Genomic DNA, 18,081 nt, shown 5'->3' with positions numbered 1-18,081 from the left:
TCATTCCTGAACCAGTAAACAGTGCTCACTCCATCCCAAATGAAAAAAGCTCAAACTTGATTTCTTGTAAATCACATGATTTGGGGGGAATTTGGCTGACTTGCAGTGACCAATGAGGGAATGGATACACATTGTGAAACAAAAACAAACACTGTCCATGCTGCAAGCCAGGCAGTTATAAAACTGAATTGTATAAAATTAATTTAATACTCTGAAATGTATCTGTCACTTCACCATGATCTTTTCTGTGTTGTAGCCTCATGTTTTACATCTGTTTAGGTACCACATAGGTACGATACATATTCCCTGAGGAATGATACTTCTTTTTAAATTATCTAAGAAGAAAAAAAAAACTGTGGGAGGGCATTTCTGGACGATTGAGAAATACAGGGGTGGATGAACAACAAAACCAGAGTTAATCAAAAGCCTGTATCAGAGCAGGAAACAAAATAGAAGCTGCACAATGGGGTGCTGCATCTTTTCAATACTGTTCCTGATCTTGACTGTGGAATCATCTTCTTCAACGGACAAGGGGTAAATGTAGACATAGTTGCATGAATCTATGTTATGTAATAGTGTAATTTAATGACAACCCTTTTGTTTAACAATACTGTAAGGATTATTGTGTCATTTTGTCATAATGTAAGACAAAATAAGCAGAATTGGTAGATGTTTCTCTAAAGGCATAGAAGTCCATGAATGGAAAATAAAGCAATGAAAGCTACAGAAAGTGCTTTTTTTTAAACTTTGTGTCCAGATTCTTCATCACAGCCCCCAGAGTGTTTCATGTGGGTGTTAATGAGAAAGTGTTTGTCCAGATGGGAAAGTCTCATCTTAATAATCTGGTTACTATCTACCTGCGGCATGAGATTTCCAGCACTGATGTGTCTGAGAAGAAAACTGTTCAGTGTACTGCGGAAGGGGAGATCAAAACAGTAGAGCTCATGGTATGAGAAACTTTGACACTCACACAAAAAAGCAAAAAATGTGGACAGGACTGAAATATCAGTAATCAGTAAACTTGTTTTTTCTCACATTTACAGATAGACAGGAACCTGATGTCGACTGTGACTTCAAATTATAAACGCCCAACCCTTGCCCTGGTGGCAGAGAGCCCCACCTTCATTGGAAGGAAGACAACACATGTTATGGTATCACAACACAGGGGCTATATCTTCATTCAGACTGACCAGCCAATCTACAACCCAACACAGAAAGGTTAGAGGAAATACAACAAATGGGAAGAAATGTGTGGAAATAGGCTCTGCTATGTTTTTACAACAATTTGTTGATTATCTCCTTTCTAGTGAGGTACAGAATATTCACTCTTGACCACACATTCAGGCCTCATGAGGAAGTGATCCACATATCAGTAATTGTGAGTGATATATACATATATATATATATATATATATATATATATATATATATATATATATAATTATTTTTAGGAATATAGACAACTTTGAAATATTTGCACACATAATTTTCGTTGTTTTATGTCATGATTAACGCTTAAATCATTTTATAATAGAATGCTGCTGGAAACAGAGTAATGAAATCCCTTAGGACGACAAAGGGAGGAATACTCCAAGAATCCTTTTTCATTCCTGATGTCTCAAAGTATGTTAAAACAGTTTTATGTCTAACATAACAGCACAAGAAACGTTGACATACCTTAATAACACATGTATGTTTTGTTTACGAAGAATGGGCACATGGAAGGTTAGAGCACACTATGAAGACGATGAAGCAAACGCTGCTTACCGAGAGTTCAAAGTCAAAAAATTTGGTAACATAATAACACATTTCTTTTTTTTTAATCTGCTGATATTTTGTCATTCTCAAAAAACATGTTTCCCGTTACACTCTCTAGTTTTACCAAGTTTTGAGGTGAACATCCCAATGAAGCAGAGCTATATTTTGTTGAACGCTGAACAGCTTGACTTCACCATCTTAGCAAAGTAAGTGTTGATGGATTTTTCATTAATTTCCTTAAATGCCAGGTTTTTCTTTTTAAAACTGCATTTATCCTTTTTAGCAATCCAAAACAGCTAAATTATTGACATTGCAGCCAAGGTTATGGCTAACATTTAACTAGCGTTAGCCAACCTATTTTATCTTGTACGGAGATACTAGATAAAATTAGGTTTTGGCCAACAATGCCTGAAAAAAAAAACAAAGCCAAACCTTTTAAGGGCATCTGTAGGTGAAGACTTCTGAAACTCCCTCTTTAACTTAAGATACCCACCGGCACGACATACACACTCAACAACTGGCTTGCAACTCCCCAAAACAAGCTAAAATAAGCTAAAAAGCTCTGTAGAGCTACATACGTATCTGGGTAACGTCATTGAGTGACCCCTTTCAAATGTTATATTTAGCAACACAAGTTAAGGTTATAATATTTAGACCGCTTGTCCCTAGCATTACATTTTCAGACTTTCCTAACATTACATTCATCACATTTTATTTTTTACAATCATTTTCTCTAGGTATTCACATGGGGAGAAAGTTAAAGGGGCTTACCACTGCCAGTTCGGCTTTGTAGAAAAAGGCTCAGCTAAAAAAATGAAGCCTTCCTTTATCAGAGGACTGGAGTTGACTGGTTCGGTGAGGAAAAAAATATAAAGTTAATATGGCAACATATTGCATCTCTTAAGTGTTACAGTACTTGAACATCAATAATGTATGGCATTTCTTGCAGGTCAATAACGGAACTGCAACAGCTTCTCTTCAGATAGCAGACTTACATAAACAGCTCCAAAAACATAAGTACAAGACCCTGTCTGAATTACAGCAAAGTGGAGCGCAACTCTATTTGAGAGTATTTGTCACCAACATACAAAGTAAAGGACACTCTGTCACACCATATACCAATGTTTAAAGCAGAAACCATCATGGTGCAAAGAGAGAATATATTGTATAATGTGTCAAATAGTTGCCGTTTTATAGACAGTGGCATGTGCTGTGCATTTTAAGTATGATGTTTACTAATGTTTGGTGTTAAATGGCCAAACACCTAGTTACTGTTACCTGTTTTGGAACTCCAGGGTACTGCAATGACTTTGGATTTTGTGAGCAGTTAGACTCTTTGACAACTTATTGTAATGTTCAAGGGTTCTTATGATCAGAGAGTAGGTAAATAGAATTATCAGGTTAAAAATAAATTACAATCCTATATTTTATGGAATGTATGCCAAAACTACAACAAAACCAATTAAAAAAACATCAATGAAATTGCTTAATTGCGAATATGTTAGGATGACTAACAGATCAAAAGTCCTTGACAGTACCCATCTGATTTTATGTCAGAATAGAGAATGCCTTTAATGTCATTATACCCAAGTGCAGTACCTGTGCAACGAGATTGAACATATATATACACATACAGTATATATACACATATATATGATATATATGAATGCATTCTGAGATTAACGATAACAACAATTGTATTACTACTTCTACAACTCTACTACTACTACTACTACTAGAAAAATAATTTATCTCAAAATTGAAAGATAAATCTGTTGAGATTGAGATGTGCCTCGTATTTGAGAGATGTAAGAAGATGTTTTAGTATTGTGATTTTCATGCATCTGATATCTGTACTTTATTGCCCAGGTGGGGAATTACAAGAGGCAGAAGTTTACCTTCCTATCATCGCTCACAAATACACCTTGGATTTCTCTCGAACACGGTCATATTTTCTTCCTGGATTTCCGCTAGATGTGGTGGTATGACTGAAACAAAAAAATGGGTACACATCTATGCACATGACTGTAATGAATTTGTATGTCAAATATTTAGTTTGTATTATAGGTTGCTGTGCGGCTCCCAGATGGCTCCCCAGCAGCTGGTGTGCCAGTAAAGATTGACATATCACCATTTTCAGAGGAATCTTGGCAAGGCACCACTAACCAGGAGGGGGCAGTGAATCCTGTCTTTAATGTTCCCAGTGGGGCTCCGCTTACTGTTAAAGTTAGTATTCCTAATTAATAATTTAAAGATTTTATCAAATTAAGAAAGGTACTGGATTGTCCTTTAGTTCACTTTAACTGTTTACACCCTGACTTCACTAGGTGTTGGCAGACGGCCTTCGGCAAAGCAAAGTAATTCAACCTGCTTCATCTCAGAGTGGCAGCTACCTGTACATCAGTTTGACCAATAGGATGTATTCTGTGGGCGAATCACTAACTGTGAATTACAACACCATCAATGGGCCAACACAAGGGTTTATATACTACATGGTGAGGCATATCTGAGTAAATGCAACATGATTTATTTTGAACAAGAAAAGCAAAAGTGTCTTTCTTTTTTTATAACCTTTTCAAATTGACTGTGGTGCAGGTCTTAAGCCGTGGGATCATAATACAAAAGGATTCTCTCAGATTTGGTACTTCAGTTAGGGACAACCTGCAGATAACCCCTGATATGGTGCCATCGTTCCGTCTGATTGGCTACTACTACAACCAGAATGGTGACATCATTGCTGACTCGGTGTGGGTAGATGTCAGGGACGAATGTGAGATAAAGGTCAAGGTGAGTAAACAGAACAGATAAGAGTGCAGCCTGAGCAGAGTGATTCCACAGTGACAGAAGAAAAACACAACTTTACTTGTGTCGCCTTGGTTTTGTAGTATGACGTTTCTTTAAATAAATGGGGCAGGGAGGGGACTGGTAGATAAAATAATGTAGACTTAATGAAATCAACTTTGGCTTTGAATGAACTAATTCACAGTTGCAATCACTGCTGTGGTGGGTGTTATTATGTTGGATGCCAATTATCATTCTTTATCAACATAAAATATACAATGCTGTTTAGCCTAGTTTCAACTACGGAACATTTTAATTTACTTTGACCTTGGACAATGACCGACGTTGACGAGATGTTAAAAAATCTCTGTAACATCTTAATTTTTATTTAGGTAGAACAAAAAGGACCATTTGTACCTGGAAAACAGTCTAAGCTAGAGTTTGATTTACATGGTCAGAAAGCCAGAGTTGCTTTGCTGGCTGTGGATAAAGCCATCTACGCTCTCAACGCCGATAATAAACTCACAGCCAAACAGGTAAAACCTTCACACGCTTCTTATAAACGGACTCTCTTACAACACACAGATGCTATTTCCTTCAACCTATTTATTATAATGAATTATAAGCTCTTGTTCCACATTTTCAGGTGTTCTCCTCTATGCAGTCATATGACCTTGGTTGCTCGTACAGTGGAGGATCTGACTCTGCATCTGTACTAACAGAAGCTGGCCTGTCTTTTGTATCGCACTCCCGGTCAGAGTGGAAAAAAAGTATGGCAATAATACATGTTTCCTTCATTTAGAAGAATGTTTTAAATAATTATTAAATAAGAACAGAACAAATTGATTGTTACAAATTACAAAAATGTTTCTTTTGGTAGCTACCCATGCCGATGATTTTGGTTTTATCCAAAACAAGATAAATACCAAGTCAAAAGGCAGAGATTATAACCACTAAAGCGGAATTTACCTTTTAAGCAACTATCAAATTACTTATGCTGAGGTTTAATGCTGTTACATAACTTGTTTTACTAGGTTTAGGCTGTAATTTACAATCTGTACGACAGAGACGCTCAGTGGACCTTCAACAAGAGCTTATGACTTTAAGTAAGACACCATTCTGGCATTACAACTCTGCTCTGAGATCATGTTAAATACCCATGGTAAGAATATGCTATGAAAATGTTTGCTTTTCTTATTATTTTATCGTCACTTTAGAATCGAACTTTTCCGAGGAAAAGTTACAAGACTGTTGTGTTCAGGGGTTTTCTCTCATCCCTATGAGACGAACATGTCTTGAAAGAGCGAAGAGAGTCTCTCTGGTGGAAGCAAATCCTGTTTGTGCAGACGCCTTTTTAAAATGCTGCCTTGAAGGAGAGTATCTGAGACAAAAAAAGATACAAGAGGACGCCCAGAAAGAACTTGGCAGAAGTGAGATTATATTGTCATGTAACACTTCACAAACTTACTTAGATGGAATTTCATAACTGTTATCACTAAGTTTGATCACAAACCTTTCATTTTCTCATTTTTAGCTGCAAGCACAGCTGACATTGAAGAGTTCTTCTTGGACACTGCTGCTCAGTATATTCGACGATATTTCCCCCCAAGCTTTGCATTCACAGAATTTGATGTAGATGGCAAAGGAAGGTAAGAGGTGGCAATTTTATATACTATTTATACTACTATTTACTATTTATGTAGAATATTTTTTCTAGTGAAATACAGTGTCCAGTTGCAGCCGTTAAAACCTTTGTTACCCCATAGTTAGGGCCAGAGCACCGACTAGAGGTTGGCAAAGGCCTTAGTGAAATTTATGTTTATAATTACTTTCTTAAATGAATCCCTTTTTAAGGGGCTTTAAGTGATTGGCAAATCAACATGTTTACCCATGCATCAGAAGTTGTTAAAACTCGAATTTATATTGTCCAATCCAATCCAATCCATTTAGGCATCCCTCCCTTTCATAACTCAGGAACCATTTGTCTTAGACACTTATAGACATAGGAAGTAAACAACATTTGCAAAATATCATTTTCCAATGCCACACACTCTATGCAGGAAATACAGTTAACCAGGACCCCCGACGCACGGGAAGGTGCAAGGGCCCGTTCATCACTGCTTGCTGCTTTAATTTTGTTTATATCTTTGCAAGTCTTATCTTTGTTGCTTGTGATGTCAATGTGAGAATTACAGCATTTTCAAAAGTTGAGTTTAAGTCAATCGTATTAAATGCATTACCTTTATTCTACAGTAAACAAGGTAGAAAAAGCATTTGCTGGACGCATTTTAGTAAGACCACCCTCTTCATTTCATCTTAACTGAAACCCCTCAGGTATTTTTTGTCTCTTCCTGACTCCATCACCACGTGGGAGATTCAGGTCGTCACTTTATCTGCAGCCACTGGTAATAACAGCTTCCCATTTTACAAATACTGTACATGTTGGATATCTGACTGAGAAGCTTCTCATGAATAATTGCAATTTGCTGCTACCCTTTGTTTCATTCAGGTCTCTGTGTAGTTAAACCGTCTGAGGTCAGAGCAGTAAAGACAGCTTTTGTGTCTCTGAGACTGCCTTACTCAGTGAAGAAATATGAGCAACTATCCATTTCACCTGTTATCTACAACTATGGCGATGTTGAACTACAGGTAGATATCACCTAAAAACAACAACAACACAAGTTGAAATTCAATTCTTAGTGACATTTTTGTGTGTTGACATCTGCATTTTATAGGTGGCAGTTCATATGGAACAAACTGTAGGACTTTGTTCCCCTGGCTCAGCCACCACTGCAGCGTTTGTTAACATTACTGTGAAGCCAGAGTCTTCCCAGTTTGTTTCCTTCTCTGCTGTCCCCATGGTTACCGGCTCAATACCTATCAAAATACGTCTCTATGACATGGAGAATGAGATGGGAATCGATGCAATTGAAAAGACTTTGAATGTGTTGGTGAGTGACAAAGACATTATTTGATCTCTTTACAAAACAATCATTGTATAATGGCCGCATACCTTACTAAATAAATATGGAAAAACATATGACATGTTGGATTAAAACCTCTATAAAATGACTCCCTTTGTTTACCCTCGTATGTAGCATATAAGCATTTTCTCATAACCTCTGGACATTTTAACTTTATTTAAAAAACAATAGTGTTTGGCAGCGGTTATGCTTGTCCTGCTCGTTGGAAAAGAAATGCTTTGTTAATGTGAATTAATAGATCATGAGTATGTATTAAAATATGAACTAATGAGCACATGTATGTGCTATTAATGTAAACTGAAGGGACAAACAATAATCAACTCTCTTCTTTGTTGTAGACAGAAGGCGTAGAAAAAAGAGCAGAACACACGCTACTGCTGCAATTTGATGGTGAGTTGTTTCTGTAATTCTTAAGGACACTCTAACTTTATTCTTCCATATATTTACATTTTTTAACAGATTTAACTGATTTCTATTTTGGTAGGAAAGACCACTAAAAATATGATTATTGATGGATCTTTACCAGATGACACAGTCCCCGACTCCAGCTCAAATATTTTCGTTTCAGTGGAAGGTAGTGCTGTTAGAGACAGACATACAACAGACCTTTGTGAGTGATAGAGTCTTACCCTTTAATTGTGCTTATCTGGCAGGCGACGGATTTGGCGGTTCACATGCAAAGAACCTTCTTTCTCCAGAAAAAGTTGCTAGCCTGATTGAATTGCCTCGCGGATGTTTAGAACAGACAACAGTACGACTGGCCCCTACAGCTTCAGCTCTCCGCTACCTTGACCTGAGTGAGCAATGGTTTGACCTGCCTGCTGGTACCAGAGATGATACTCTTGATAAAATCAAACAAGGTAGGAACATATTAAGCAGTTAATGGCATAATGTCTCTATTATGTATGTACTTTTCTTTTTCTGTGAGAAATGTATGCCAATATTCAGAGTTTATTTTAATTTCTCCTCCTACCCAGTTGCCAGGCCTAAATATGGTGCTGTTAGCCTTTAGTTTTTGTCAAACTGGGCCACAACTGCTGGCCGAATTGCCATTGAATTTGCTGTTGATAGCCATTGACAGACAGATCTCATGAAATGGTGTATATATGACATGCATATGCCATTATTGGCGTGTTATCAAGATGCATACTCGTTTTTTTGCGTGTTCATCAATCCTGTTTGGCCTCCATTGACTTACATTACGAATGAAATTTATGAATTTTACGCCGTAGTGAGTAGTATGTAGCGGTGAAAATCCACATGCCGAGGTTGTTCGGGGTGGTGTATGGGTAAAACACAGGACTTTCACCCAGGAGACCGGGGATTGTTTCCTTTGTGTCCCGTGTGTCACGTTACATTTCCTAAACTCTTTCTTTTCTACACTTTACATTTTCTAAACGCTTTCTTCTCGCGATAACACGCCAAGAGGTGAAAACACGGCAAGCGTCTTGTGTACACAAGATAAATACAATTAAATAAAGTTAAGAAAGAAGTAGCCTACATAAATATACCAAAAACGGGGAAATTAAAATTTCAAAGCAAACCTGTTAAAAGTTTAAAAAAACAACTCCCTGATCAGACAGAGCTTGTTTTAGCAGCATATGGTGTTTTTTGCAATGTTTTTCAAGTGTGAAGCATTTTGTTTGCTGCTTTTGCATTGCTGACCACCTAACGTTTTTGGAGGAATGCCCTGAACTCGAGTTGAAAAACCTTTAACTCAAAGTGAAAAAGAGGCCAAACGTAATGTAACTTATCAGCAAAACAACGGCTTGCTAAACGATTCAATTGTTGCTTGGTAAGAATGATAAAAGACACAACTAATCTGATCGGGGCATCTTTAACAAAAATGGCTGTGCAGTGCGCATTGTATTTTGCAATCTTCAAATGCAGTCTGTCTCGTTGCGGCCTAAGGCATGTTGAAGCAATATACTTAAGACAAAAATAAGCTGGGAAAACTGTGAAATAAACAGGAGCTGGACCAAAGGTGGTAAAACTGGTAGCTAAGGCAGTAAAAAGGAAACTGAATTCACTAAAATATAGATGAGCTGTCAAATTAATTACTTTTTAGTTCATGTCAGGAAGTAACACAGTATCAGTGAAGGATAAACATGAAGTTAAGTTCACAAGGGTAAAAGTAAAAGGGAAGAGAAGGGAAAACCCAGAGGCACTCTTAAATGCAAAAGCAGTGAGCAAAATGCTTCACTCTCATTGAAAACAATTACAAAAAACCTCCTCTGGCTGCTAGAACACACTTTATGATCAGGGCCTTAGCATGCTACACAACGGTCACAGTATTTTGCTATAGCAACGGTACACAGAAAAATGGCCGCCATTTTGACCATCGTGCTATGTTGATTTGAATGGGAATGTCCATTCTACTCTCATTCTATTTCTATGGTTGCACCCTCTACAGGTAAATAACAAGGCTACATATATGTTTGTTTTTAACAAAGTCAACAATTTGTTTGTCAGGTTATGTGAGGATTTTAGATTTCAAGAATAAAGATGATGGATCTTATAGAGCATGGCATTCATTGCCATCAAGTAATTGGTGAGTATTTGATTTCTACTGCCTCACTCATTTTTGATTTAAGGTCATTACTTCCAACATTTCACAAATCACAAATCATAACCCTTTTTCTATCCACTCTTCTCCCTTACTTTTCTCCCCAGGGTGACTGCCCTTATAGTAAAAGTGCTATCGTTGGTGGCACAGCGTCAGACAATGACTTTTGAAAAGAGAGAGTGGAAAGGTTGGGTTGTACCAGAAGAAGAAATTAGGCACTCAGTCACTTATTTGCTCTCAGTACAAAACAGTGATGGGTCATTCGATGACCCACATCGAGTGCTACGCAGAAGAGTTCTGGTAACTTCTATACATGTTGGACATGCATATAATTATGTGAACAATGTTAGATGTAGCAAGCAACAAACTCAGTAGCAATAATTTAAATGTATTATTGTATATGTTTGTTTAATGTAGAAAGGCAAAGACCAAGAAGCATCCATGACGGCTTTCATAACTCTCGCACTGTACCGGTCCCTTCAATTCCTGGACACTGACTTAAAATATAATGCGGTGAGATAATAGAAACACTTCTGTGTTTTAGCCACAATATTGGTGGTAATGGTGTATAGTTAAACACTTTGGTCCAGACTGAAATTACTTTGAAAACATTTAATAATTAGATTGTTATGCAATTTGTACACACATTCGTTAAGCCCAGAAGATTTATTGTAAAGACTTTGGTGATCTGCTGACTTTTCCCTCTAGTGCCATCAGCAGGTCAAAATTTAAACCTGTCTATTAAAATATCTCAACATTAACTAAAGGGATTGCAACTACATTTTGTGGACATTATTGGGTCACAGACTATGTGTCCTAAGGATTTTGGATACCAGACTCTTCCTTTAACACCAACATGACATTAAGATTTGCCTGCTATGCATTTGCATGTTAGCATTGTAATCATGGTAGCATTATGATGTAAACATTTAGCTCAACGCACTGCTGTTCTTAGTACAACCTCAAAGAGCTTCTAGCGTGGCTGTTGACTCTCAGCCTTATTACAGTTTACTTTACATTTAATGCACTTTAATACACTGTGGTCAATGCATAATTTGCAAAGAAGAAAAGATAAAAAACAACTCCTTCATGCTATTTTCTACCAGGTAGCAAGAATTTCAAGATCAACAACATATCTCCTCTCACACCTTGAGGAGCTTCAACATCCCTACACTGTTGCCATCACAGCTTACTGCCTCGCAGTTTGTCTGCCACAGGGAACAGATCATTCACTTGTCTGGACAAAACTTAAAGCACTGGCTACTGAAGGCAAGTCCAATCATGTATATATGTATTACATGCACGTACAGAGCATCTATCATATTTAGTTTATATATACAGTATATATATATATATATATATATATATATATATATATATATATATATATATGTATATATATTGAATGAAAGTGTGAATATTTTAAATGAAAGTCTGAATGTTTTTAATATATTCAAACCTTCATTCAATATATTCAAGGGTCATTCAATAGATATATGTGTTTGAATTATACATACAGTTTATATAACAGTAAATCTTATGAATTCTATGGTAAATGCAGTATGTGGTGGACATTTGTGTCACAATATTGTTTTGTTTTTTACTTACTGTCAATTTTTAATCATCAGGGAATAATGGCTGTTATCTGTGGACTGCTGATGCCAGCCCACAGAATCAAGCTAATGCCGATGCTATCACAGTAGAGACTACAGCCTATGCCCTCCTAGCTGCAGTGGAACTTGGGGATACCGAGTGGGCAGACAAAGTAGCCTGCTGGTTAATCACCCAAGAAAACTATGCTGGAGGCTTCAAATCAACACAGGTGATTATAAGCTACATTGAGAATTATTTGAATTGAAGAATCCTTGTATTTGGACAGAGTCTCTGTATTGCTCTGGTCCCACATCATACAACATAGTACAGATTAACCATCAGAACAGAGATGTTAAGCATGTTATTGTTTCATTACCGTGCCCAGGATACTGTTGTGGCATTGGAAGCCCTTGCTGAGTATGAGCTGAAGAGGTCAGTCAGTCCCGAAACAAATCTAATAGCGGAGTTCACAGTCCAAGGAAAGACTGACATTGTAAAGCTTACACTGACAAAAAACGAGAAGGTGGAAACTAATCTTAAGGTATCGTAGAGCACTGTCAATATTACACTTAAATTCACATATTGACATTTAACATAATTCTTTGAAGACTTGGCATTTTTTGCGTCTTTTTTAACAGATATTTTCAGGGAACAACATTTCTATGCAGCTGACAGGAGAAGGCAATACCAAGCTCAAGGTAAGTTTATATAATGTCTGTTAATAACTTGAAAAAGATCCACAATTTACAGTAAATCACCAATCTTTTCCCCAGATTGTAAAATCTTACTATCTACTGGACCCCAAGGACTATTGTGACAAAGTATCTATCAGCGTCACAGTGGAGGGGAAAGTGAAGTACACTGGTGAGCTCTTGTCACTGATAACAAATGACCACATCTATTGCTGATAAAAGCTACAGTTACATTTACCTCCGTCTCCCTAGCTAAGGTCATAGAAAATTATGAATACTATGATGATTACGATAACAATGAGAAGGTGGCGGAGAAGGAGGTGCGAGTGCCACGATCAGCGATTGAGTGGTTTGATGCTCGCACCCGGAACAGGAGAGATCTTGACAACAACTTAAATTTAGACGAGGCTGTCACCTACAAAATCTGTGTCAGGTTAGTTGAATGAGATTCCAATCACATTTGTTCTTAATAAGTATTAATGAGACAATGAGCTTTGAGTGAAAAAGTCACAAGTCACATGATCCTCATTACTTTCCTGGGTGCAGTCATAGCCCTAACAGCAATCTCACAGGAATGGCCGTTGCTGACATCACTCTTCTAAGTGGATTTGAGGCTGAAACTAAGGACCTGGACAGGGTTAGTAGCTCTCTCTTTGTCCTCTGGATCATGGTCATCTTCAGCACAAAGTAGGAGGCTATTTCTGGCGCATCAGGTCATGTCCTCTTTTTTTCAGTAGACATGAAGTGAGGTGATTTAGCTCAGGTGGACATTAAGTCAGGTTTAATTTGTTGAAAGGGTGAGCTACTGTGTCTAAAAATAGGTTTGATATATTTTCAAAAGTACAAGCATGTGTACACAAAAATGTGAGAAGTTAACTACGATTCGTTACCTTGGGAACAGCAAAGACTCTTTCGACAGAATTTGGGGTGTATTACATAATTTGAATATACAAATTGTACCTTTTTATAGTGAACTTATTTTGGGAGAAATACATATAAAAAGCATTGGTAAAGTTTTTAACTTCTGCATTAAAGGTGTGAATCTTCACTTATCTCCCAATTCGATTACGATTACCATGTCAGGAATGCATCACAATGCAACAAATACATTTAGTCATTAAAGCCATGGAGGATATTTAATTCAAAAAAATTATAAAGTTCACTTTAAACCCTGAGTTTGACTTTGCACACAGCCGACATGCTAGCTAACTCACATAGTATGTATTTGACAAATTAAAGAGCGTTGTCTGTCCGTGAACAAAGGGCTTTGTCTTCAGAATTGATTGATTGATTAATTCATATATTTATTTTCTATAAGATGTGTTTGCATTTGTTTCTGCTTATTTGTGGTTTTCTTCTATAACCCCTACATTTTCATGCTATTGCTGTTATTTACTATTAATTCCTGGTAGCCTTCATATTCATAACATTAAGAACATCATAAAAAGGAATCAAAACATAGTAGGAAAAGCTTGAATTCTTGTCTCCTCGCAGTTAAAAGAGCTACCTGAACGATACATTTCCCATTATGAGGTCTCCTATGGAAGAGTGCTGCTCTACTTTGATAAGGTGGGGCTCAAATCTTTTTACATTTACAAAAATGTTACATGTCCAGTACTTACTTAATTTATTCTCTCACCCTAGCTCTTTGAATCAGAGGAATGTATTAGTTTCGATGCTAAACAGAACATACCAATTGGCCTTCTGCAGCCTGCTCCAGCTGTGTTCTATGACTATTATGAACCAAGTAAGCTTTTTTTTATTATTTCTTTTTATTTTGATAGAAGAGACATATTTAATTGACCAGAAATTCATTAACTATTTGTGCTTTTCTTTCAGGCAGAAAGTGTACTGTATTCTACTCCGCACCCCAAAGGAGCAAGATGGTCTCCAAACTGTGTTCAGAGGAAGTGTGCCAATGTGCCGAAAGTAGGCCATTACTTTAAGACCCATACTGACAAACACCAATGAATAACTGAAGCTTTACACTTCAGGTTTTTGCTCAAATTGCATTATGATCATCTTTTTTTCAGGACCCTGTCATAAAATACAAAATACATTCCAAAGAGGAATCCGACGAGGAGGGATCACAAAAGAAGCCCGTTTTCAACATGCTTGTTTCTTCCCTATAGTAGATTATGGTCAGTACTACATCCAAACCATTATGGTGTAAAGTATCTAATAAGTTGACTATAAACAATTTATTCTTTCATATAGTGACAATAAAACCAAAAATATGCAGTAGAACGGTTTAGATGAATAGTTTTTAAATGTTTTTGTTGTTTTTTTTTATTTCAGCATACATTGGTGAAGTACTCAATGTTTCCATGAAGAGTAACTTTGAGCTGTACAAAATCAATGTAAACAATGTACTCAGATCACGTAAGTAAACTGTGACCACAACCAGCAGATGCCGTAACACTGACCTTTAAATGTTTATGGTTGAAGGACCTTTAATAAATGATAATCACGTATCATCCGTCTACTAGATGGAGATAACATTCTGAATGAGAATTCTGTTCGAGTGTTTGCAAAGAGGCGTCAGTGTAAAGGACAGTTAGACCTGGGAAGACAGTATCTCATCATGGGCAAAGATGGCTCCACAACTGACTCAAATGGAAAGTAAGTAAAATCTATATTATTAATGGACGTACAATTTTACAATCATTGATTCCCATTCTGTTCACTCCCTCTTTTGGTAGGATGCAGTATCTGTTGGAGTCTAACACCTGGGTTGAAAGAAAGCCTTCGGAGGAAGAATGTAAAAAATCTGCACATATCACTGCCTGCAACGTGTTTAATGTGTTTACAGATGAGTACAAGATAGATGGCTGCACACAGTAAAACCAACACATCTATTTAATTTTACTTTGTACTTTTAGTATAACTCAGTTGGCCGTCAGTTATAGTAGCTTTTTTTTGTGTGTTTATTACCAGAGCCATAAAAGCATATTGTAAGAACATCCATATGTACTGAGACATTGCTTTTCAGACTGTAGGTGGATGACCGACTCCACCACAGTTGTATTTTAAAGTTTACTACACACAATGTAACCATTAATCAGTGATGTCCAATACAGTTACCAGTGTTCAAATAAAATCTCAACAAATGCTTTTGTATGTGTATAATTGGTTTTAGCATTAACTAGATGCATAGACGTTGAGATATTTATTTGAAATGGAACTCAACACGGCAAAGAATGTTGTGTTGTTTTTGCTCTTTTATGTCTTTCCAAATAGTGTGATTCAGTTTGTAGTACTGGTTTGATTTAGCTTTTCTGCTGAAAAAAATGTTGTACCTATTTCTTTTTTTCTTTTACTGGCAGTAAAGGATCTGAGAGGGGTCTCTGTACTCAACAGAAGCCCTCTCAAAGTTACACCCCCCCTTCTTACTAAACATCTGCATGGTAAGGAAGAAGGGAGAGGGGGATTGGTTTGGGTAAATGTGCATAGTATTTACTATACACATAACGTGGCACAACAGTCTGCTGCCAATAAGAGTGGTTTGCTTGCTCCTAGTGGAGTTACATAAGGATTTGGATCAATCCCCACCTCATAAGAATAATAGCTCTTCATTAGAAGAATGAGCTAACATAACTCGTCTTAAATGTGCTACACTTAGAGACATGCTGCAGAAGATACTCAGTGCAATTATGTAATACATCTTGAGCTGTGGGTGATGTAGAGAGAGGTAATGGGAGAAAACGAGGGCTAGTGGGAGGGATCCGTCCAGCAGGAGAAGGAGGCATGGGTGGAGAGGCCAGGAACAAGCAAGGGCTTATGTGCTTATATTATTCTAATCTCTAAGGCCAGGTCCAATGTAAGCAACACCGGAGTACTGACCAACACTTCAATCACAGCCAAATCAATGCCTGCACTGTTTCAGCTGTTGCCATTAGACATTTCATTACATTTGAATCAACAAAGAGTAAATAACTACGCAGACTTCAGCATCACACGTTCATTTGGGGATTACTTTAGTGCACCAGTAGCCAACAGCAACAGCACAGTTGGCCTTCTTTGAACTGTGGCCTTCTCAAGGTAATAAATGACTTATCATGACTAAGCGGTGTAGACCTGTGCTTCTGATTATTTGAATCGCAATCGATCAACAGTAGTAGTTATTCCCTCAATAAAATACAGACATTTGTTAGTGAATGATATATTTACAAATTTGTTTTATATTTTTGATTAGTGAATTGCCACAAGACATTTGCCATCAATACACTTATTCAATGAGTACAAGCTCACCTACTGTGACACACCAACTATGCTCTATCAACTGTGAAATTGACTGGGGAATTTTGAAATGTACTCGTTCGACCAGGTGTGTTTTGTAAGGTGTGCAGTAGCCTTGGTTGTTGAAGGGGCTTCAGCCATTTTTCCAAAGGCCATCACAGGGTCAGCGGTTTGAGGGTGGTCTATGGTGTGGAAAGGACTAAAATAAAGGCGGAGCTGTTCCAGGAGGCTGCCAGCAGATGGAGGCATTAATGGAGTGGGACCACCCACTCAGGCGTTCACACTACACTCACAATAACTCTGTTTTCATCTTAATATCAAGGTTGACTTGACTTGGTATGTCATGTGTAAATAGGCTTTTTTCACATTTTTACATGTCACACTTGGGAAACATATGCACATGATGCAATTTAGGATGGCTGATTTTCATTAAGCCTCTTCAGTTTCAGGGTCCTGGTATTGTGCTGTTGGCACACTGTGACTTTGTCATGACTTAATGGGACGAGGAGAAAAGCAGAGAGCGACTATTAATGTTATTAACAACACGCTTTTCCAACTATAACTCGAAATGTCTGCTTGGAAAAAGCCTAGTGGTCCCAAATAAACAAAAAGTTATAAACAGATTACCGTGCATGTCACAATAAAGGTGTGTCTGTGTGTGCATGAATGCAAGGCTACTCATCTTGCAGAGGTGTCCCTTCCATACAAAGCAGTAAGTGGTAAAAATGTGTATAGGTAGTTTAGCTTGTGAATAGATGTGTGTGTATGTATGTGCCTGTACTGTATAACAATGTGTAGTTCATTTTTGACTTATATTTTGATCACGTCTGATGAACATGTTATGGGTTTGTGAATTGGATCATTTTCTTAATTGTGTTAAATATTTAGCTACTCTTCATCTTCAGCAGTTTCTTTGACCAAAATGCACGATTTTATCATTCCAGTATGTCTCTCTTTGTGTCCCCCCCACCCCCACACACACACTCTATACAAGTACCATTCAAGCATGCAGCAACCAGCTCCTTTGCTGTACTGTCTCATAGTTGTAACTGGCTTACTGTGCAAAAACACCTTTTCATTTGACATTTTCAACTACCTGGAATAACCATAATAACTAGGTTAGTTGTCTTTCAATATCAAAACATAGTGTACTTGCCATGAAAAACCTGCCAGCGCAACACATTTGCAACCAAAATATCTACTGGTAAATATGTTTTTTACTGTGAGGTTTCTTACATACCCACACTGTAACATATATATAGAGTGAGTATGTGTAACATATACACACATAGATATATATACACTGTATATACAGTACATATATACATACATATGTATACTTATGTATATACATGCATATAGTATACATATAAATATGTACACTGTATGTATACAGCATATATACAGCATATATACTATATATACAGCATATATATATATATATATATATATATATATATATATATAT

At 37.1% G+C, this 18,081-nt stretch overlaps 1 protein-coding gene across 1 annotated transcript; it reads left to right on the top strand.

The window, feature by feature from the left end:
• The first annotated feature begins 271 nt into the window (after positions 1-271).
• Positions 272-15,478, top strand: c4b (complement 4B (Chido blood group)). Its single transcript, XM_034873737.1, has 41 exons — positions 272-534; positions 758-947; positions 1,044-1,218; positions 1,308-1,378; positions 1,535-1,623; positions 1,710-1,792; positions 1,877-1,964; positions 2,496-2,613; positions 2,708-2,849; positions 3,628-3,740; positions 3,826-3,984; positions 4,086-4,253; positions 4,354-4,545; positions 4,932-5,075; positions 5,186-5,309; positions 5,574-5,645; positions 5,757-5,969; positions 6,074-6,188; positions 6,874-6,944; positions 7,049-7,188; positions 7,275-7,490; positions 7,862-7,913; positions 8,008-8,097; positions 8,177-8,383; positions 9,996-10,074; positions 10,197-10,389; positions 10,507-10,602; positions 11,196-11,358; positions 11,718-11,911; positions 12,068-12,223; positions 12,321-12,380; positions 12,456-12,546; positions 12,627-12,807; positions 12,921-13,011; positions 13,869-13,943; positions 14,019-14,121; positions 14,214-14,303; positions 14,408-14,515; positions 14,673-14,756; positions 14,864-14,996; positions 15,077-15,478. Exons 1-41 carry the CDS (start codon positions 464-466, stop codon positions 15,216-15,218), a joined length of 5,142 nt encoding a protein of 1,713 aa, XP_034729628.1. The 5' UTR covers positions 272-463; the 3' UTR covers positions 15,219-15,478.
• Positions 15,479-18,081: the final 2,603 nt, after the last annotated feature.

This window comes from Etheostoma cragini, chromosome 6, assembly GCF_013103735.1.
Source record: "Etheostoma cragini isolate CJK2018 chromosome 6, CSU_Ecrag_1.0, whole genome shotgun sequence".
Classification (NCBI taxonomy): Eukaryota; Metazoa; Chordata; class Actinopteri; order Perciformes; family Percidae; genus Etheostoma; species Etheostoma cragini.
This window is presented reverse-complemented; position numbering and strand designations above follow the sequence as displayed.